The sequence below is a fragment of the Trichinella spiralis genome (assembly GCF_000181795.1).
Source record: "Trichinella spiralis strain ISS 195 chromosome Unknown Scfld9, whole genome shotgun sequence".
NCBI classification, from domain to species: Eukaryota; Metazoa; Nematoda; class Enoplea; order Trichinellida; family Trichinellidae; genus Trichinella; species Trichinella spiralis.
Window position 1 is genome coordinate 4,808,673 of NW_003526948.1, and position 22,675 is coordinate 4,831,347.

At 33.3% G+C, this 22,675-nt stretch overlaps 8 protein-coding genes across 8 annotated transcripts; 3 read left to right on the top strand and 5 right to left on the bottom strand.

Moving 5' to 3' along the window:
• Positions 1-76: 76 nt before the first annotated feature.
• On the top strand, positions 77-671 carry Tsp_05732 (conserved hypothetical protein; the record flags this gene model as incomplete). Its single annotated transcript, XM_003371998.1, has 4 exons — positions 77-208; positions 323-400; positions 453-505; positions 571-671. Coding segments are annotated over 4 exons (364 nt in total), but the record flags the coding sequence as incomplete, so codon positions are not given.
• A 720-nt stretch (positions 672-1,391) lies between these two features.
• Tsp_05731 (serine/threonine-protein kinase PCTAIRE-2) lies at positions 1,392-1,841 on the bottom strand. Its single transcript, XM_003371999.1, has 2 exons — positions 1,810-1,841; positions 1,392-1,635 (listed from the first exon to the last, which is right to left on the bottom strand). Exons 1-2 carry the CDS (start codon positions 1,839-1,841, stop codon positions 1,392-1,394), a joined length of 276 nt encoding a protein of 91 aa, XP_003372047.1.
• A 2,536-nt stretch (positions 1,842-4,377) lies between these two features.
• Tsp_05730 (conserved hypothetical protein) lies at positions 4,378-8,572 on the top strand. The gene is made up of 8 exons (XM_003372000.1): positions 4,378-4,390; positions 4,986-6,137; positions 6,620-6,736; positions 6,865-6,981; positions 7,029-7,075; positions 7,341-7,435; positions 7,893-8,029; positions 8,238-8,572. Exons 1-8 carry the CDS (start codon positions 4,378-4,380, stop codon positions 8,570-8,572), a joined length of 2,013 nt encoding a protein of 670 aa, XP_003372048.1.
• A 648-nt stretch (positions 8,573-9,220) lies between these two features.
• Positions 9,221-10,343, bottom strand: Tsp_05729 (conserved hypothetical protein). Its single transcript, XM_003372001.1, is given in 6 exon segments — positions 9,221-9,249; positions 9,400-9,867; positions 9,889-9,970; positions 9,983-10,011; positions 10,059-10,138; positions 10,270-10,343. 6 exon segments carry the CDS (start codon positions 10,341-10,343, stop codon positions 9,221-9,223), a joined length of 762 nt encoding a protein of 253 aa, XP_003372049.1.
• A 1,283-nt stretch (positions 10,344-11,626) lies between these two features.
• On the bottom strand, positions 11,627-12,757 carry Tsp_05728 (putative DALR anticodon-binding domain-containing protein 3). The gene has a single exon (XM_003372002.1). It carries the CDS (start codon positions 12,755-12,757, stop codon positions 11,627-11,629), a length of 1,131 nt encoding a protein of 376 aa, XP_003372050.1.
• A 355-nt stretch (positions 12,758-13,112) lies between these two features.
• On the bottom strand, positions 13,113-15,229 carry Tsp_05727 (D-glucuronyl C5-epimerase). Its single transcript, XM_003372003.1, has 5 exons — positions 14,915-15,229; positions 14,674-14,797; positions 14,512-14,607; positions 13,382-14,449; positions 13,113-13,258 (listed from the first exon to the last, which is right to left on the bottom strand). Exons 1-5 carry the CDS (start codon positions 15,227-15,229, stop codon positions 13,113-13,115), a joined length of 1,749 nt encoding a protein of 582 aa, XP_003372051.1.
• Positions 15,230-15,994: 765 nt separating this feature from the next.
• Tsp_05726 (G2/mitotic-specific cyclin-B2) lies at positions 15,995-17,577 on the bottom strand. The gene is made up of 7 exons (XM_003372004.1): positions 17,437-17,577; positions 17,050-17,178; positions 16,820-16,981; positions 16,533-16,769; positions 16,391-16,480; positions 16,164-16,277; positions 15,995-16,114 (listed from the first exon to the last, which is right to left on the bottom strand). Exons 1-7 carry the CDS (start codon positions 17,575-17,577, stop codon positions 15,995-15,997), a joined length of 993 nt encoding a protein of 330 aa, XP_003372052.1.
• A 2,349-nt stretch (positions 17,578-19,926) lies between these two features.
• Positions 19,927-22,413, top strand: Tsp_05725 (C-jun-amino- kinase-interacting protein). Its single transcript, XM_003372005.1, has 9 exons — positions 19,927-20,113; positions 20,507-20,650; positions 20,706-20,882; positions 21,001-21,096; positions 21,700-21,824; positions 21,879-21,983; positions 22,038-22,117; positions 22,191-22,289; positions 22,341-22,413. The coding sequence occupies exons 1-9, from the start codon at positions 19,927-19,929 to the stop codon at positions 22,411-22,413; spliced, it is 1,086 nt and encodes a 361-aa protein (XP_003372053.1).
• The last annotated feature ends 262 nt before the right edge of the window (positions 22,414-22,675 follow it).

The window sequence follows — 22,675 nt, forward strand, 5'->3', positions numbered from 1 at the left end:
TAGCAATGCAATTCCTCGTCCTCCGCTGCATAATATTGTCATATTGGGTCGTAAGTATTAAACGGAATTTTTTCAGTATGTCAAACAATTATTATAAATCATTTGTAACATCAGAAAACGGATACAACACAAATACTTACACACACCCATATTATGGAACCTACAAAATGATTAAAACTGAAAATTCCGCTGGAAATCAAAATTTCAAGTAAGATATTATTTTTAATATTATTACTCTGCAAGTGGAATCTGATGTACACAAAGTTTTTAAAGAACAATTTATTAGTACATTGATGAGATAAAGTTCTTACAATGCTTTCAGAGTCCACATGCCATCCGTGGCACATCAAGCATTCCAAGAAACTGCAGCATATAACCCGAATACCACCTTCGCCGCGAAGTGAGATACATTTGAAATTAAAAAAATCAAAGTTAAATTCACTATTTTGCAGACGAAACAATGCAATTCCTCGTCCACCTGTAAATACTATTGTCGGATTGGGTCGTAAGTGTTAAGCTGAACCTTTTCAGTATGTCAAACAATTTTTACATATCAATTTCATTATGAAGGAAACAATGAAGGAACATCCACAAATGCCAGCTTGTCATTGAAACAACCGATTCAAGATGCAGCTACGATGATCGGGAAGCCACTAGATAACCAATCTTGATCCTAAACGACAGATTACAAACACCGCAAACTTTAGTTACTGATCAACTGCACTGAAAATTGCAGAACCCTAATTCATAGACTTTAATTTACTTTCATTTATAACATACTGTAATTTTTATCATTACCGTGTTGAGCTAGTGATGACCTCGGAAAATGAAATGAAGGAATAACAGAATTCACGGTCTTAGTCCTTACAAATTAAATATCTTTATTATCCAATTGCATTATTCTATAAAAAATATAGAAGCAACAAAAGAACTGCGTAAAGAAGAGATAACAGAACAAAGAGCTGTCATAAAGATGCATGTTTATCTGAGTTATTCGTTGTTTTCATAATTCGACAGGCAATGACATTTTACAATCTCAGCAAAGCTAGCCTTGTCAACTAGTTTGACAATGAAGAAAGCTGTGCAGCGATTATCATGAGCAAGGTCAAAATTCATCACGCACAATTTTCTGAAATTTCGCTACACCAAGAAACATGTGATGAAGTTAAATTTCCCCTAAGCTAGCCAAAATCAATTTCAGTTCAATGCATGCGGCAGCTACGCTACATCTGAGAAACCTTTCACAGAATATCGATATAATGTGATGTCAGTGGATACTGCATCAAATACCACTTGACATATACCATAGGGATGCACAAGTACAAAACATTCAATGATAATGGTGTCCGGAATTTTTACAATGCTACAGACAAACGCTTTCTCAAATGGATTCATTGTGTGACCAAGACAGTGAATCCCATGATGGTGCGCAATAAATTTTCACTCTCAACAATGGGAGTAAAACTTAGGGAGGCAAATGAAAGATCAATATACGCTTTATGCCTGCGACGAGGGTAACCAGCAATGATCTTATTTTGGTAGAACGTATACAGTGCTAGAGGAAGATTACGTTCGCAGCCATGATTGAGTGATCTTGAGATGAAAAATAACTGTAATCTGAAACTATTGCAATTCCTGAAAAATTGCATACATACATTTTGCTGCAAGAAAGCCCAAAAACTTCACTAAAACAAATCTCAACCATGTAGGTTTGTTGTTCTCTTAACTTAGCTAAGTTACATTTCACCTTTCCAAAATATTCCAACCTCAGACTTACAAGAAAGGGGACCCAGGGTGGACTGCACTTACCTTTTATCTCCTGTTATGCTTCGTGACTTCATTTCTTCATGTGGTCATTCTTCATATCTGCAAAAATGCTAAACATTAAACCAAATCTTCGCTTTATCATACAGTAAAAGTTGCAAATTAGATGCCAGAATTAAAACTGAATTCTAAATGTAGTAAGTAACTGCTTTTTAATTAAAAGTATTCTTCTCAAAATGTACAAACCAAATCTTAAATGAAGGAGAAATGGAATGTAGTTTAGTAATTAAACGTGGGTTTCATTTGTTGCTTAACTTAATAATGACCTACAAGATCGCTATCTGACAGTACTGCTACTCATATCAGACATGAAAACAAGCTTGTCATTACAGATAAAACTATTAACAGGAAAAGTTGATTTTCAAATTAAACAAACAATTTGTCAACCAAAATTGTTGTTAAACAAAATGTGTGCCAATTTGAACGCCACGAACATGCAGGTATGAATGTGAATAATTGATCATGCAAATAAAATACAGAGCTTAATAAATATGCAAGGAAAATAATTTTATTAATTTTCAAATACAAACTTTACATATTTTCCACAAAACTTGCGCGAGATCGTAATAACTGCTCATCATTTTGTTTTATAAATTACTGAATCCTTCAACTTTAGACTTTTTATTTTCTATGTTTTATTTAATAAAACGAGTAAAAAATAACAGACGTTAAAACGGATTTATTACTTCAGTGCTGACATTCGTCATCTTCAGTGTAAGGTGGTTGGTTAATAATGAATATTGACGTTATCAGTTTGAAGCGATGAAGCGCAGAAGAGGGAATAATCAGCGGGTAGGTTGATCTGTGTCAGAGCTCAGCAGGGAAGTTTATCCTCTGTGCTAGTATTCAAATTTTTCAATGCAATGCTGCTCCTGATTTGACTGCTGCAAAACAGTCTCAAGCTGTTGAAACCTGAAACACTACTGAAAAGCGATGCAATAGTACTGAAGCATCGCAACTGAATGGAAAGAAAATACATCACATACGCTTAGTAAAAAACAATGCGGATTGATTGTTTTCCACTATTTTAACTATTAAGACAGCTATAAATTTTTCAGTTAATATAAATGAAACAAAACTTCGTCAACTGGAATGATTCAGTAACTTCAATTTTCATTAAAATGAATCCAAATATGAAAACTGAAAGAATTTGAAGTAAAATTTTAACATATAATGCAAAATCAACTATTAAAATCAAACATTATTGCATTATAATGAAATATTATAACATAAGAAAATAATTATGAAATTTATACATGCAATAAATTACTGAAATAAATTCAATGATAAAATGAAAGTGTAAAATATCAATTCATCGATGTAAAGTCGACAATAAATTTGAATTTACATGTTTAAGAACCGATACGTTTCGCACGGCTATTAATAGATTAACGAGAAAAATCAATAATTTTTTAACTAAAATAGCAAAATTAATTAATACTTTTATTTAATCGCTGCATTTCATTTTCACAGTTTTTATACTGTAACAATTAAAAAGCAATCAGGTGTCTTTAGGAATGTAAATACTGTTGAATATTCATCGTTCAAATTTTTTAATATTTACTTATTTAAATCAAACAATACCTTTTAGATATTTAATGAAAAATTTATATCACATAATCTATGATAATACGCTGATTCAGTTTCAATGTTTGATACCTTCCAAATCTGCAGAAGTGAGGCGAAAGTAAATGCAAACTGCACGATCACTGATTTCGAAATTTAAAAGATAACAAATGAATGTACATTTTTATGTCTAAGGTAATAATAACATAATACTATAATATTAAGTATTACATTATATACATATAATCTATTTTTTATTTTTTTTTGAATTAGTACCTGCATTACTTCATGTAATATTTTGCCTTTTTGAGCAACTTAATTCATAAAACAGTAATTAGTTTTAAAATTTAAATTGTTAATCTTATAATTTCAATATTTAAAAATGTATTTCGTTCTTAGCAATAATGATATCAGACAGAAAAATATTTGTTTCAAATTTGTTTGAAAAATATTCTTCAACCAATGGGAATTTTAATGGTAGTGGTAATTTTTATTAGTTTTAATAATTCATTAGCGCTCACAGCATGTGAAAAATGGTACTTGAAAAGTGGGAATGTAATTTGAGAAATACGTAATTTACTACCGTGCCTGTAATTAATTCTCTGCTTAACGATATGCTCAGTCGAGTTGTTTTCCATAGCTAAGTTTCCGATGAAAAATAAAAATGCGTGCATAATAAAAACGTAGAAACAAATTTTACGCTTTGGCAGTTAAATGAAAAGATTTTACAAGCGCTTGTTCATGAAAATTCATTATTAAAAAAATTAATTTATAAAATTTGCTCAAGTCATTATGGATATACCTGTTATTGAACCAAAAATAGTTGCAATTGCACAAAAAATGAAGCCAGACGTTGTTCTTCCAATAAAATAGAGAATTTAAGCTGAAACATTACTTTTCGTCAGGTTGATATGAAAGTCTACTGTAGACTGTTTAAAACAAAATACTGTCATTTCAAAAGTTGACACTTGACATTTTTATTTCGAAATGAACGCAACAGGTAAAAATTTGTACATCCGCTAAGTAATCGATTATTTACATTTCTGGCAATTTATAATTATGAAAACAGCTTTCGTCTTTTTTCTCGATGGCGTTTTACTTTCTCTTTTTAACTTAAGAAAAATGTGAATTAAAAATTACATTTGCCGTTCAGACCAGCAGAACATGAATATCATGATATAATATTTTTGTATATTCTAAATTGCTAATTCAGATGCATAATACTGTTTTATATTTATATTTATATTTATACCGATAATAATTAAGCACGATTTACGTATATTTATCTGCTGCAGTTATTCAGCTAAATATAAAACTGCTTGAAAAAGCTTACATTTTATAAGAATGTATAGAATTAATAATTTTAAAAGGTTTATAATTGTTCAGTGATAATTTTATGTTTCAACGACATCTTTACTTCTGAGCAAATAGAATGTTCTCCTTTGAAATTAATAACATAAAAAGTTTTTAGTTCTTTTTTAACAACAAGCTTTTTATGAAAGAAAATTTTCCTTAAATGGCCACTTTGATAAAGTAAATTTGTAATTTTATATTCGAAATGAAAAGTTATCTTTATTTTTTTTTAATTCTTTTAGCCATGAAATTTTGGATCTTAGTTTCTATCCTGCTGTTAATATGGAATACGAGTGAATGTAGATGTCCGTTCCAATATAGGTCAGGCATTTACGGCGGCGTAGCTGGAAAGAGATGCATAACCCTTGTTAATATTACTGACCTGCGTCGTATCTTCAATGGAAATTTTGTCGATTCTGCACAGCTGTACTGTAAATTAGCTTACAAAAACGGTAGGGCTATTGTGAACGCATTGGATGATGAATGGAGACGGATGGGGAAAATTAAAGTTCCCCCCTATCATTTATCAGAAGAAAGCGTGTATTTGATTCGTGAAGTGTCGCAACCATTGAAAAATATATTTGTCCTAGAATGTGAGAATTCTCCTAGCAAATACTGCTGCATGACGAAACGATTGAGCAGTAGAGCTAGAGATGCTAAATATGAGGAAAGGGATTGTTGCGCTCAAAAATTCGGCAGTTGTGCTGAGAAACACAACTCTTTTGCTACTCTGGGGAAAATTTTAAAACTGCTCGATTTTTGTGTAAATTACAATACTCTCTTACCGTTTCTTCATTTTTTACCTTTAAAAAATTCTAATGGAGCAAACAATCCTGCCCATGATATCGTCGATAATTATCGTTGTGAAGAGGATAAATGTAAATTTTTTGCATGCATTCATGATGAGTATGAAGACTGTCTTGAAATAAGAGTTCCACTGTGTCAAAGAAACCCGAGCAATAGAAACGAATGTCGACAATACTCATATTATCAACTGAGAGAAAGAGAATTTCCATATGGAAAACCTTGCGAAGAACGTGATTATGGTGAAACCTGTACATGTCCGTGTGCGGATTTGCCATGGAGTTCTTGGAGTACGTCAACAAAAACTTGTGGAAATTATACTGCGTACAGATTCAGACCGAAAGCACGCCATGAATATGAAAAAGTAGATTGTTTGAAAAGTCCAGAATTATGCTGTTTTGAGCAAGAAGAGCGATACTTTCCGCCGTGTCCTTCCAATAAAGTGAATAAAATGATATGCACAAATAATGGTGGGGAGGTGGAGGAAATTGAATCAAAATTACAATGCATTTGCAAAGAACCTTTTCGTTCCGGCGAGCTATGTGAAAACGGTACTGTTTCAAATATTATTCTGCTGTTACTATTAGTTGGTATTAAGAATTAGAAATAATCAAACATGGTTTCTATATAATATTATTACTATTTATCTGAGGCGATGATGTGTGCAAATATTATTTTATTTTTTCATTTTTAACAATTATGTAGATTATAAACATGTAAATAATTTTTGCTGCTTTTCAAACTCTGTTTTTTCAAATACACCGTCCTTTTAGTAAATGAGAGAAATCAATTGATTTTCAAACTGTGTAAAAATGATGAGAAATATGTTGCTAATGATGTTAGCTATAAGTATATTTTTATCTTGAGAGCAAAGTAAGAAGTACGTCTGATAACAGAAATACAATGCAATTTAAGTATAAGTGTCAATTTCATCTGCAATATGACAAATTTAGTAGTATTTTCCAGATTTCTCCACATATAAATATACATAATAAAATTATATATATATATATATATTAATATTTATATATACGTTATTACCTTATTTTCAACAACAGATAGATACTTTTAGGTTTCAAAAGTTGTGACGAAAAGAAGGGTTGCCAAAATGGCGGCACATGCTTGCAATATGGTAATTACGGCGTATGTAGCTGTGGGGCTGCTTTAACAGGAAATCAATGTGAATTTGGTAAATCGTGAAATCTAAGTTTTAAACAGAATGCACTAGAAAGAAATATAATAGATGCTTTTTTACAAAGCATATATCATATAATATCATCTATGAAAATGAAATTATATATGAACTTTGTATTTAAGTAATAGGCGCTTGCACTTCACAGTCATGTCTAAACGGTGGAAATTGTAGTACAGTGGACTCTAACTCATACACATGCATTTGTGCGCCAGGTTTTGAAGGAGCGCATTGTGAAACTGGTATCAATTTTACTGAATTTTTCATAATTATAGCATTAATATTTCAGACAACGCCTCCCACACAAAAATGGGAATGGCCATTATTTTTTGCACTGTATGCTGCTGCATATTTATGTATAAACAGCTTCTTAAGAAAGTAATGCACTGAATTTTATGTAATGTATTTTGGTCGTTAATAACTTTGAAGAAAGATTATTATTCAAGTTATTTGGGATGTATTCATGTACGAATTTTGATTCTATATATTTGAGATTTCAAGAATGAAAATATTCACTGTTTAATTTGAAAAACAATTTTAAAATTCCTTCTATGCATCGCGCGTTTCGGTTTACGTATAGTTAAATCTGTAAATTTTTCAGCGAGTACATTCTCCAGAGGCCTCGGATAAACATAGACAGTCATTAATAAAAGAGATATTGGAAATGAGGCAGCGATGTAGAAGAAATGTCGTTAGGTGAGTTATTCTACGTGAAATTGAATTTCTTCAAAATATTGTATTGCAAAATAAATCGACATATTTACTTGCAGGGTATCGAAAAAGAGGGCTCAATTGACTGCCTAAAGATGAAGACGTTCATGCAAATTTATAAAATTATTAATATTTATAAATGATACATTTAAACGTTGCTATTAAAAAATGTCACACTAATATAAGTTCCAGCTATTTTAAAGCTATATAAGATTTTCAGCAAGTTTTTCAGATTAAATTCTATACTTCACTGTAACAAATAAAGCATCATATTAATATTGCAAATGCAATTCATAAAGTAAGGAAATAATGATGAAATGTATTTAGTAATCAGTTTTCATTATAATCCTTCAGTTTCATTTAAGAATTCAATATTTCGTTTATTTTTTATCTGATTTCACTTCCATTTATACTGACAGTTATTTTCCAACACAATTTTCAGCTTACCAATCCTGAGCAAGTGTAAAATAAGGAGAACAGAACAGAAGCAAGCCGTAATAATATGCCATTGCCATCACGCTACGTGTCTAGGCCAACACAGTTCGAAAATAGTTTGCAGTGGACGTGGCTGTAACGCGGGTCGATCGAGAAAACAAATCGTAAATAAACAATGTAACTTTATTTATACATCAACAAAACAAACAAATCAAAATTTACAAAGTTCCAAGAACTGAGTGCATACTGTAATCAGTTCCTGCCCCGCAGGTTTGAGCTTTACAAACATACTATACAAATTCTAAGCATTTGACTTCATGCATCAGGCAATTTAGATACCTGTCCTTATGAGGTACCAAAATCACATTTCGACACCCTGTCGAAGGTGAAGATGGTTCGTATGTTTACGTTGAACATTGTCACCAGCTGAGGCATGTCCATTTTCACACGGAAGCCCTGCGGCATCTTACCGCTGTTGTGGGCCTGATTCAGGTGAGAGATGAGCACTTTCGTACCTCCACCGCAGGTTCGAGTATTACAAAGACAACTTCGTCAGTACGAAAAATTCAATTTCATGAATCAGGGTGTCAGTTTACCTGTCCTTATGAGGCATCAAAATCACATTTCGACACCCTGTCGAAGGTGAAGATTGTTCGCATGTTTACGTTGAACATTGTCACCAGCTGAGGCATGTCCATCTTTACGCGGTAGCCTTGCGGCATCTTCCTGCTTTTCTGTGCCCTGATTCGGCTGAGAGAAGCGGCTCCACCGCAGGTCTTTTTCCAATTTCGTCATTGTATCATGGGTCGACAGGATAAATTATGGCCAATTTCATGCTTCAAATGCTGACCATACAGGAACTGCAACCTTTCTTCGTTAATGGCTTTGTTATACTTCTCCGTGGGTGGCACTAATTTAAACGCAACCGCGAGTATTCGCAAGTTTTATCGAGCAATATGGCAATCTGCGTCACAGCACCGCTCCAAATCTATGTTCGCACGCGTTGGCTGACAGAACCAGCGGTCGATTTTCGCCATTGGGTATATACGAGCCAGACCTCGTCAAGTACTGTCACAGTTGTTCTTCACTGTGGTTTCTATTTTTATTTCACCCTCGCAGGACCATGTAATAGGTTGTAGGTAAGGGATGAAAGATGAAGCTGATAGAAAGTATCTTGGAAGGAACGCTGCTCTGTGAAGTGCGATCACCGTAATATCACCCGAAGGGTTTCAATATGTTCGCCTGGGGATAATCTCCTCCGGAAAATTTCGAAGGATGATTTTCTATTGGTTGACAATAGGTCGAGTTTTCATTGGATAGCTTCTGATTGCATAGTTATGACGTAATAGCAGTGGCTGTCTCGCCTAAATTTTTATCCAATGAAAAAACGACATTTTCCAACCAATAGGAACGCAGCCCCAAAAATTTTACCGAGATAGACTAAACGCTGAGAACTTGCCAAAATTTTTCACAATGCATACCATAGGTGATGACCATGTTGCCTGCTCAGTTACCGTGTGCCAATGTATTCCAACATGCTTGCATTAACCAAACGCCGGATTTCCGCAAGACATAAATGGTTAGCTTTCTTCTCATCAAAGTTTTCAAAGACTGGTATTGCTTTTCGCTATTTTTCATCACTGTTTCTGACATATTCGTGTCGATAAAAGCAAGCAACTTCTCCCAGTCTACTCCATCTGGTAACGAACCGCTCTCTAGGATGAGTTCGTTCGTCGCCCCAACGGGTCTACTGTCACGGTCATCGCTAGCTGACAATAACCATTTTCGATCGCCGGGCTCGTCTGCACAGTCATATTGTCCGTCCGGCTGCTGTCGGCCATGCTGTCCCTTTTCCGTAGTTCGCGATTTGCCGGTAACATTCACGCATCCAAAAGACACGTCAAGAGTACAATATTCATTAACAAATACCAACAAGGACCGCGACCATTCCACCACCGTATATGTCAGGAACCAACAACAATCTCACTTCCATCGCTACCAACGTCCGTATACCGTAGTCCTTCCATGATCTTCAAGTATAAATCTGGTTACGGTAGCTTGATTCTTTTTCTTCCTCTTAGTGATCTAGACAAATACAGTAATTGTTACGCGTCGGCCTGCGTCCGCTACAATCTCTATAAATTTTAATCTAAATATGGTTCTGTATCATTACGTCTCTTCGAAGTATACGATCTTTTGATTACTGATGGTGGACAATTCAGTTGGATGATGTAACCGTTAAGCCATAAGTAACTGCAATGCGCCTTTTCCTTAAACACAGAGCACAGTGAAAAAACATCATGTTTAAAATCAATTTTGTGATCTTCAAGTTCTTCCCACCAGACAAGTATTCAACGAAACTTCCATTCTGACTGTTGTCTCACCGGGTAATTGTCGTCTCAAGTTTACAATAAATTCTGCCCAGCAACTGATGATGAACTGAAATACCACGCTTCATCTATAGAACTATTCTTAACAACAGTTCTTAACAAATATTCTACAAACTGCCATCGGTGGAAAATGTTTAATTCAATCAACAAAAATTAAAATAACCTTGAATGATTTTCAGAGAAGCGCAGCAAACGCCGAAGCGACGCAACATGGCCAGCGCAACGTCAACCGCTGCGTGCTCTCGCTAACGTTCGTAGCTGGTTTTATGCTGAATTTCAAAATAGGCAGCACATCAGCAAATTGCAATAAGATTCCTATTGGGTAGTTTAAAATTTTTCAACCCACTGGACAAGACCGATTTCTGCTTCATTGAACACTGAAGACAAAAATCAATAGTTGACCTGGATTTGCTTAATAGTTGCTGGAATATGATGCTCATCAAAAAATTCTGTTACTTCTTTGAATATTGAACCTTTTTATGAAAGCTTGAGGATTATAAAAAGGCAAACTTTTTTCTCAACAATTCCAGTGATTTTAAAAACTAAGCTACCGAAACCACTATGAGAAATGTTAAATAAAGAAATTGACGGGGTGTAAGTATTCCTGGTCGAAAACACTTATGCTCCGATCAAAGGTGCGTGTGTGTGGGTCGCAGTTCTTGTTTTGCGTTAATTTACCAAAAAAACATTTGCTAAGAAAACATTGAAAGATGATAATTGCACATCCTAGAAAAAAATGATATATATATATATATATATATATATATATATACATATATATATATATGCTATTTATGTTTAGATATACAAATATTTGAACTAAAATTGTATTTGCTGATATTATCAAAATCAACTGACATTTTTAAATGGTTGCATATAAAATTGTTGATACTTAAAATTATTAGAAATAAATATTTTTGTGAACACAACAAAACCTTACACTCAGTTACAGTTACTGTAATTACTGTAAAGCGGGAAAGTGAATGGCAGTCAAGCTGCTACCGAGCTGTTTTTTATGAATTTATAACCTTTCTTCCCCATAGTTTGACAACAGTTTCACTGCAAGTATCCCACCTGTATCAGCAAAGTCACCATACCGAAAGTCAAGTTTATTCTGTACAAGAACAACTTGATACACGAAAGGCCACGAAAACGGCAAGCGGAATAATCACGATAATAATATTGTTTCACAAGCGCTAACCCGAAAAGTCTTCAGCCTCGACGTACACACACGCAGTAGTGAAAATTGTTTCCAGAATGTTTACGCCCATTATTCACATGATTTTCAACAAAAAAAACAATCAACTGCAAACAGATAAGCAAAAAATTTATAAAAACAACAACAAGGTCTTCACATGCCATTTAACGTTTCCAAGCAAAGCAAATTGAACATCAATTTCATTGTGTTATGGAACATTTCAATCAGATGAATCTTGACGAAGAGTTCGTCGAAAAGCAGATCTGTTGCAGGCGTGAGAATTTGAATTTTACTGTAAATTTTGCTAAATTGGCTAGTGAAGTTCGTAAGCCAGTGACAAATTTTTGGAACGGTAAAATCTGAACGTCGAAAACCATTTCCAGAATGAATAATATCGAACGAAAAGATCATGTCAGTTAGCGGGCGAAATTCCGCCAAAACACCTCGCTGCATGTCAGAAGACAGCAATGCTAATGGTACCAATTTGGGATAGTAATTTTTTGAAACCATCTTTTTGAATGAGTTCAAAATAGAGCACATCCGAGTGAAGTTGTACATCACGAATAAAGCCTTCCTAGCAATTGCAGGCAGACCATTTTCTGAAGGGTACGAAATGAAAACGGGCTGGTCGTGTTTTGCAGTTAACAATTCAAAAACAACAACCAAAGCGGTCAAACGACTGACAATTTGATCTTGGCTATCAACTTTACCATGCTTCTCTTCGATACGTTCTAATATTTGCTTTTTTCTTTCGGATAAAAAACACTTGACGCTAAACTGAGCAATGGAGATCTTCACGTGTGCAATCTTATAAGCATAGTTGACAAATTGCATATTTTGAAAATATTGTGACAACTGTTGAAAATTGCAACCTTTCAAATCGGAGTATATTATGAAAATTGCATTTTCCTTCCGTTGGTACGTTTGAAAATATTTTCCAACAGTGGAAAAAAGTTCATCCTTGTTCATGCGGCAAATTTCGGCGCAATTCAGTGATTTTGAAATGAAAATCTCCTTATTGAATTTCGTTTCCAAAAAACCAAAATCAGAAAACCAGCTACTAACTTTGGGGCAGAGCATCACAACTTGAACGTCGAATCCATTTCGAACAAGCCACTTTTCCATGTGACAAGTAAGCAAAAGACACCGGAGGGCGGTGAATTCGTTCTTCTCAATCAATCCGCACGTAATACAGCAAAACAGCGAACATTGCTGCTTAAGTTCATCTTGTCTCGGTGTATTAATTCTCAGCGAATTGAAACGTTCAACAAAATCACTTTCCATGATTTCAAGTCTGCCCAACTTTACAAAATTAAATTACTTGATCAATTTGGAGACAGCATTCTTTGTCAGTATTTTGGTAACTTCGTTTCAATATGAATTGAGTAAAAAAATATATTCATTGAAAATATTTTAAAGAAAAACCACTCTTTTACACCTTAACGCTTTTCCACTTTACAAAGAAAAATACTGTACATAAAATTAAGTTCTATCGCGGTATACGGTAAGTTGTTGACAACAAGATAAGTGTAAAGGTGAAACAACGCACTTCATAAACTTGCAGCAAACATTTGAACGAGTGAAATAAATGTCTGTTCCATAAATTCAGTTGAATTTTTAGTTTTTTATTATAAAAACTTTAACAACTGTACCAGTAGTTGTTATTGCTGCCAGTTAAAATAGACGAAAATTGCCATAGCCAAAATATAACATCAACATAACAGTATATCATTGGAAGTGAAAGAATCGGATAAGAGCAACGTGCAGATGATTTTTGAAGTAAAGCTGGAATGGGCAAACAGAAAAAAAGCAATAAAAATTTTCACAAAAACACGACGAGATCGAGTTTGCAAAGTATCTTAATAAATAATTGATCTATGCTAAATTAGTTGTGTTTCGCTCGCTCACCTTCGCTAAATCGAATCCATCGATTTGCAGTTTCTTTGAACAATTCATCTCCTTCTATAATATACAACCAGTGCAGCTGGAAAATATGTACTGCATGATAATCCCATCGTGCAACATTTGGCGCGCCATGAAGAGAGACGTGTCTTAAATCGTAAAGTGAACCAACACCAGTATCATAAAGTGGCAACATATTTTTCAAACTATTCAGACCAATTTTATAAATGTCCAGCACTTGCTGATTGACACGCTCTGAGCAGAATGCCAGATCACGCAAGCCTATCAGTGAATATATGAAACCATTCAGTACAAACGAACCTGGCGTAGTTGGATATTCTTCATACCATGGAAACACATTGTAAAAATAATTGATCAGTCCACCGTCTGACGCATTTATGTAAAATAATTGTACTGCTTTCAAAGCGGAATCCAAATATTCTTTCTTGTTTTCTAGCAAATATGCTCGGCATAATACAGACATGGCATGACCTTGTGCCATCGCTGAATACCAGCCCGGCTTCAGAACCAAGCGTCCGTTGGACATGGATCGTTTAACAGGAACTGACCAACCTCCTTTCCGATCTTGATTTTCCACAAACCAATTTGCCACGTCCAAAAAGTGATCAACATGAGCGTGCGTTTGAAGTGACACATTCGCCACACAAAGTTCACCAGCAAATGCCAACTGTAGGATCACCAATTTTATCGCTTTCAGCTTGACTTTTTTCATTCTTTTCGAAGTATATCCAATACCGTGCATCAGATCCACGCCGAGATCGCGAGTAAATCGAATCCAACGATTTTTCGGTAGCTGGCCAAAGCCAAAATACACGTCAAATGAATTGATTACCCTGATCGGCTCCGCAGCGGGAATATAATGAATTCTGTACAACTGCTTTGTATCCGAACGTTGCACAGTGATGTGAAAACTGCTTTCTCGATCGGAAGACAATACAAACATACGCAGAACACTAAGTTCTGAACTGTTTTGTATGGTGATCGTTTGCTGACCTTCTACAAAACATCGCTTCTCACTGAGACCTGCGATGTACTGAACGTGAGGCATGGGTTCTGCAAAAAACAAAATAACCATTCCATATGATTAATCAATTTCAAACGGAATAACAGCTTACCGATTATGCTTCGACTGTAATGTTCTAAACCATACTGACCAATTTGAACCGGATAATAATAGCCTCGTTGGCTCCACTGAACAGACATTGGGACACCTGAATAATGCAGATTATTTTTCGGTAAAATTAGAAAAAAATCACCTCAAAAAAGTTAGCACAAACCAGATTTTGAATTGATGCAGCGTACGCGAAAACGTTCTGCAACATTGTACGTGCCGAACTGGCCGAATACACTGTCGGCACGGTAAGTACTAAATGACGGTTGTTGTATTTTCGCAAAACTGTGCTGAAAATCGAAAAATGTGCTGCCGTTTTCTGATTTTTTCAAAGTACCATAAACCTGAAGCAACGCTGATCATTTAGCAAAAGAGTACAAATATAAATACAATAGCAAAAATCGCACGTCAAAGTACGGCTGTAGGAAACTTTTGAATGGCATATACACTTCACCATGTTCGACATCTTCCAAACAACGAACTGTGCGCTTTCCATTGATTTGGCAAACAACTGGAAGAACGTCATCTTCCATGGCCAAAACTTTCGATTCACCATAAACGCCCGGCAAATGCATCACTGGCGACGGCGTGAAGTAAAAAATTTTCCGTCGTTCTACATCCCAGTTGTTGAAACGATCACAGATCAGAAAAAGCTTGTATCCCAGTGCAAAGCAAATCGTCAGGCAAACAGCGGACACGAATTTCAATCGCTTCAAACTCATCTCCCTATTATTAAGAAAAATAGCAGGAAAATTCAAAACTACAGAACGCTAAGTGAAAAGCAAGTTTAATGAACACATCGAAATAATTGACGCATCACTGTCAATCAAATAATATTTCATTTGTATAATATTTATTATAAAATAAAACAATTTATAAAATCAAGATACACAAGATAACTTTTAATGTCTGAGTTTATGAAATAAATTTTACTCAGTAAGCAATGTTCAACAATTTTTTGCTGCTGCTGATAAAAAATATTTGCGTAATACATTGTATGAAGCACACAGAACGGTATTACTTTTATTAGAAATATTTAAAAAATGATTGAAAAAACGCACATATAAATTTTAATTATCGACTGCCGTTTGTCATTTTTACTATTTTGATGAAGTTTTATAATGTTCGAAGTAATTTTTTAATACGCTTTTATTCGTTTCGTTTTCACTTAAATTGTGTAGCTTTCATGTTATTATTTATACCATGTTACTGCCGCAAGTGAACAAACAATCTGTTCATGATTACAGTTCGCATATTTTTTGTTTTAAAGGTGAAATTTATAGCAAGTAAACGACCGCAATGCAAACAGCAAACGCTGTTTTTGAAAAAGTATCAACGATGTTGCACATAAAATTTTAAATCCCAATTTTATTACGCATGTATTAAATACACTTCATCTTAAAATAAAAAAGCCATGTTAAAATTAATATATCACGTCAAGAAAATTTACTACCCAAAACTACACATGGCTTCGTTATTGATAACTGTTATTCCAGTTCTGATAATTGGAAATTTTCGTAAACTCTAGTCAAGTGGTCGGGTTGCAAACTCCATTCACCAGTTGCTATCATTCCTTTTTCCACAGTATCATACTTCTTCGTGACGAACTAAAAATTAGCATGTAACAAAACTGTGAAAAAATACAAGGAAACATACCAAAGTTGGGTCCTCTGTGTCACTCTGAATACGAATCATTGTAGATAACAACTGTTTCGCACAAGGATACAACTGACGGACAGTGTAGGTGGAATAAAACTGCATGTCATTTGTCTAAAATGTAAAATTAAAGTTTAAATTAAAATGTTTTAAAAATCATGATAACTTGCCCAAGGTCGTCGATGCCCTCGCAACAACAGGGCCAGGTACAAAGCGGCTGCTGCTACCATTGATGGATTAAAATGCAGCGCATAATAGTCCATCACCGCTACATCCAAAAAGTACTTCGCAATGGTGTATTCCAGCAAAGTGCACGTCTATCAAAAATATTTGAATTATGAAAAATACAGAAAATAAACTCCGGCTTACTTCCGATGCTTTCGCAAAACGTCGTAAAAACAGAATCGAATGCGGACGTGTAATTTCAAAATTCAAACTGCACAAAACTTCCCTCTCCATTGCAAAAATTTCCTCAACCGAATAAGTGTAATCGGTGCATCTCGACAAATTATTCACATCCAACACACAAAGATCTTCAAACTTCGTAGCAGAAAGCAACGTAGCACATCCAACTAACTGCAGATCATCCCGATGAATTTCCTTCTTCTAAAAAAATATTTATAATGGCAGGAAAATATTACAGAGCATTCACTTACCTGCAAGTACATGTCAAGCAGTGAGACAGACATAAACATGGCTTCAGAAGTCACTTCATATCGTTCTGCCACTTGAAACATCCAATCAACGAGAATGCATCGCATTCGATGGTTAAGCTGTCGATAATTGGCCATGTAATTTTCTCGAATTGCCATTTTTTTCTTAAAATTAAATTCAGATTATAAGTTACATCATTTTGATATAAATCAAAATTGTTTCAATGCCAAACTTCCAAATAGAACAGATGGCGGTAAATGTCATTAACATAATCCGCGACAAAATTAGGATCGTCACGGTCTTCAGCATCAATGTCAGTGATCAGATTGTTCAAAGCCGCCTCGTTTCGTGGTGGTGTGATCTAAAAAGTAAACATAATTTCAGAACATTTGAGAAATTAATATTCAAAAACAGTATGCTAATGGAATGAGAAAAAAAACAAAGTGAAATGAAAAGTTAAATTAGAAGGCTGTTTCAGAAACAGTTATTCAGTAACAAATCGAGTATTTTCAGATATAAAGACTGTATATGAAAACAATCACTGACATAGCAGTGAACAATAACAGCTCACGTTGTGTAACACAATGAACATAAATAACAACAATAAAGTATAACTTACTTCCATCTCTTCAGAAACTTGTTGAGACGGAAAAGTCTGGCCCAAAACACGGCGTTCCCCTGCATTTCTGCCGACAGCAGGAGCCTTCGGACCTTCATCCACCGACATATCCTCAACTTCGACCGATTGAATGTTCTCCATGCTTGCAAAATCGTAGTACGATGTACTAAAACAGCATAATCAGAAGTAGTAAACAAATATAAAAAAAGAACGAAAACACAAACAACTCCACGCAATAAGAAGCGGTGAACAGCTCGCGCGCACTTGGTAAAATGACCCTTATCGCGAGTTGTCGACCAAAGGATAAAAATCAACATACTTGAAGGCACTTATTTATACTGTATTATTAACCTATATTTGAAATTCAAATTTGAAATAAAAATGTATGCTTTTGCTTATGTTTTAATGTTTAAAAAATAATAAATTATATATTTTAAGTGTAAATATTATTTTTTACTAATAAAAAAAATGAATAAAAATAGGAAATTCGTGACTGAAAAATAAATTCATTTTTTGCGTAGGCGTATAAAGACGAGGCAATTTTTGATTGGCTTACTTTGATTGGACGATATGTTTTTAGTGTTCTGCCACCTGGTGTCTCGTTTTAACGTTGCTAATAATGATTAACATTTGTCCAGTTTTCTCCACTCCTATTATTGTTTATATGATTTATTATAATAATTTAGTTATTTTTCATTTTCAAAGAATTTTCAATCATCTACTTTAGTTTAGTTTACAAAAAGAAAAATTACATAAAATATACATTTATCTTCAATTTATCAAATGTATACATTTAAATTCAAAAATTCGCTGATTTCTTTCAAGCGTCACCGTTAAATCAATACTTGGTCACACATCTATGATCTAAGCGAATATACAGTCAGTAATATTTCCAGTGTAATTTTTTTCTGTTTTGAAAACAGCCCTTTGTATAAGAGGATGAAGTTATTCTTTCACTACTCTTCAGTTCAGCCAATTTCGTGCATCCACTTTTGTCACTGTTAGTTAGCTCGATAATGTAAAAAAAGATTTTATCTTAAAAACGTGCACAAATACACGGGAATATGCAAAAATAATAAATAATAATCGTGCCAACCACTGGCATTACACTGCTCTAAAACCAATTATTAATTGAGTGACTGAATAACGAAGTGTTTTTGTCTCTCGACGAAACTTACGCGTTTATATTTGATTCCATGTTTAAATAACTTTCCCCTTTTACATCCTGGCGTCGTGCCAGCGTAAGATGAACTTTTCCCGCCTTGCCAGGCGGGAACAAGTTAATAGTTTACTGTAGGACAACTTAGAAGTTTTCAACACTGTTTTAGAATTTTTTTATTAATTAATTAATTTCAATCATTTCGAAATGTTCATTAACAAATGACAAAAAAACAACAATGCAATTTCCACAAAAATATGCATTTATATTAAGTTTCAATTTTTATTTAACTAAGAATAAAAATAAATATATTTTTTTAGTTTTTTAAAATAGGAAATATTTTTCTTAGTAAAAATATTCTTTTTTTAGTACTTTTTTATGTTTACCGTTTTATGTTAAGTCAAAACATTCAATTGTATGAATATGAAACGATAATAAAATTGGATCGATTCATGTACAATTTCACCGAATGGCGTGTAATATTCAAAGAAAAAACATCAATTTTTAAGGAACGAGTAAATTGTACTCTTAGGTTTGTTTCATTTCAAATGCAATTACATAAATAATCGTATATTTGTGTTAAATTGTGGAATTGTATTTTTATTGGCATTTGATCAAAAATGCATGAAAGCTTTAATGAATGCCGTGGGAAGAGATCGATTGTTTTAGATGAAGTAGTTTGGAAAAAATGACAGTTAATCAAGACAGGAAAATGAAAAGTAACGAATCAGATAGAGGAAGTGAGGATGAATGAAAATTTAATTCTTAGATGTGCAAAGTGCAGTGACGAGTGGAGGGAATAATTGTGTGCTTTATTTTTTTCAGTATTAATTTCGAATAATTTGATGTCCGTGTACAAAAGTGAAAAGGGCATTGCAAATCAACAAATGGAACTGAAATTGATCTCCCTTGCTCTGTATGCTTCATCTGAACAGCCGAATATGTCTTCTTTTTAATTTTTCGATTTTCGTTAAATCCTTGCAACGAGAGCGGCTTCGGCCAGTAGCAGACTATCGTCATTATTGCATAAAATCGATCCGCTTAGTGTGCAAATGCCGTTTTCGATAGTCGTCGGCCAGAGGGACGGAACATTTCCTTATTTGTCCTGTTGAACAAGTTGTCAGCAAATTTTACCCGCATTTTCCACTCCATTCTTATTATAATTCTTCAAAGTCAGTAAAACAAACAACACAACTCTACTCGTAAATTGTAAAATAAATATGCAAAATATTGAATTAAATTTTCATCATTTTTGTTTTATATATTTTTTTTGAAAAATTTAGCATTATTTTGATGAAATTAAAATAAAATGAATATTTAGATTGGGAAAAATGTGCTCAACTCAGTCTGAATTGCTGAAAGAAAATACTATGAACAGCTTTGATGAAGATGAATCTGCTTCATCAACAATCTCCAGATCACTGCTATTTCAGCGTCCGAAGATGCGATTGGATTTTATCTCGTCTTCAGAAAAGTCGAAACAAGCACTTGCCTACTTGCAAACACCAATGTCTCCCAGTCGAACAGGCAAATTATCATTTTCATTATAAATGTACATTATTACAGGAATGTAATATTATAAAAATTTCCATTATATAATCAATAAAATAAATAAATACATACATAAATAAATATTTATGTGGTTTCTTACTGCGTATTAACAAACGTAAGGCTTTAAGCGATGTCATTGTTTGCAGAAGCAATAAAATTTGTTCTGTTAATAACTGTGACGTGAATGTGATAATCAAGCTAGTATTTTTTTGAACAACAAAAATAATGAAAAATGAAATGATGAAAACTTTCATAAAATTTATTTATTTGATAAAAATTAAAATTTTTTATTTAAATTTTGAAATTATCACAAATTGTTATCAGTTATATTTGCATTTATTTTTTCATATTTCATTTCAGAAGAAACTTGGATGGAAAATGCTTTACCATCTGAACATCAGCTTTATTTTGACGGTGGAACACCTCAAGTAGAATTTTCAGAACCAACTTCTTACAATGGTCAATTTTTGTATGATGCAAGCGAGAAAGACACTTCTAAATTAAGTAAATAATATGCTAATATTTTTTTTCGTTGAGATTAAGCATTTTTAAATTGAAGTTTCTTCACTTTCCGATGATAAAAGTTCTGGAATATTTTCAACTTTGCCAAATGAATGCACTCAGCCGTCACACAGAACAATCCATAAATTTATTCCAAGACACGATGATGAATTATTATTAGAAGTTGGCGATCCAGTGTTTATTCAACACGAATATGAAGATCACTGGTGCAAAGGTTGAATTTGATTTTTAATAATAATTAGACTCATTTCACTTGTAGAGGACTTTTCAAAATGGAAATTGTTTATGGAATTTATTGAATGTATCTGTTTAAATTTTTTTATTTTGTTTAGGCATGAATTTACGTACTTTCCAAGTTGGAATATTCCCATCTGTGCATGTATTTGAAATGGACTTGGATGAACAACTTTCTACGGCTCAAAATTATAGTAATTAATTTGCCCGTCTTATTATATTTTTAATTATCAAATAATGCAAACTAATTAGACTAAATTAATGAAAATTGCAATATTTTTAAAGCAGCAGTTTATGCATATAGAATTTTTTCTTGTTACTTGAAAGATTCGTATTCCAATATGAAGTCAGTTTGTCGAAAAAACACGTTTATGCTAAAAAGTAAAACAGTGCGTATTTTATTGATGATAACGAAAATCATTGTATATTTACGTCATTAATCATGTAAGAAGGGCCAGCTTGAACATTAAGTAACAATTTTTAGCACTGTTAGAAAATTTGATTGCTAGCTATTGATCTGTGTTAGAACCTCACCAGAATATTTATCTGACTTTATAAAATGAAGAAATTGTACAACAAGTAATAAAATATGCTTTAACGAATATTGAATTTATGAAATAATTTATTTTAAACATAAAATTGTTAAAGGTAAAATTCATACTTTATATTTTGAAATGGTTTGTTCAACAATTGCCATAAATACAGTTATGCTTATAAGATAGTAGTTCATGGAAAAGTCAAAATAACTGAAATATTGTCTGATAAGAGAATTTTTAGTTTAAATAAAATTTTTTTAGATCATTCGTCAATGGGTTTGATGATGAAACATACGGAAAGAGCTAGCTTTTTCCTCACTTTTCTTGGATCCATCGAAGTTGCGCATCACAAGGGAAATGATGTTGTAGTTCAAGCAATTAACAAAGTAAGAATAGGTGTATGAAATTCATTGCGTGCATTTTTATATTTAAAATTTCAGATTCTTCAAATTTACAAAAACAGAGAAGAAACCATTATGCCTCGTACTGTTTTACTTGATGTCTCCTTTAAAGGAGTTCATGTAATCGATAAGTCGTCAAAAAATGTTTGCTATCCAACGTGTTGCTTTTCAAGAATTAATTTCCATTTGCTAATTTAGTTGTTTCGTTGTGCCCGTTTTGATTACTTTTACAGTCTGCAAAACATCTCCTTCTGCGGTGCTCATCCCAAACAGCTCAGGTTTATTTTAACATTTGTTTTATATTACATATCTATCCTTTTTTTAATTATAGTGTTTATTTTTATTATTTAGATATTTCGGATTTATTACCAAACATCCTTCGCTTCCAGTATTTGCATGCCACGTGTTCATGTCGAAATCCAGCACCCAGTCAGTTGTGGATGCTATTGGGTTTGTAATGAACAGCACTCAGATATTTGAATAATTTTACAATCATTCTAGGAGAGCGTTTCAACGTTCTTATAATGAATATATGGCATTTTCCCATCCAACAGAAGATATTTATCTCGAATGATTGAAAATTTACATAGACAAAATTTTAAAAGCATTTTCAATTGCAATTGATATACTGGAAAAGTTTAAATTAAATTAATCAAGATAACATTAAATGCACTAAAGCGATGTCATTATCGATGTCGATTATTTCTTTTAATCAGCAATGAGATTTACATTCCTGTTTCTAAACGACTGATTTTATTTTAAAAATACGTTAAATAATGCAATTGCAATGCAATGGTTTCTCCGAAGAACGATATATATATATATTTATTTATTTA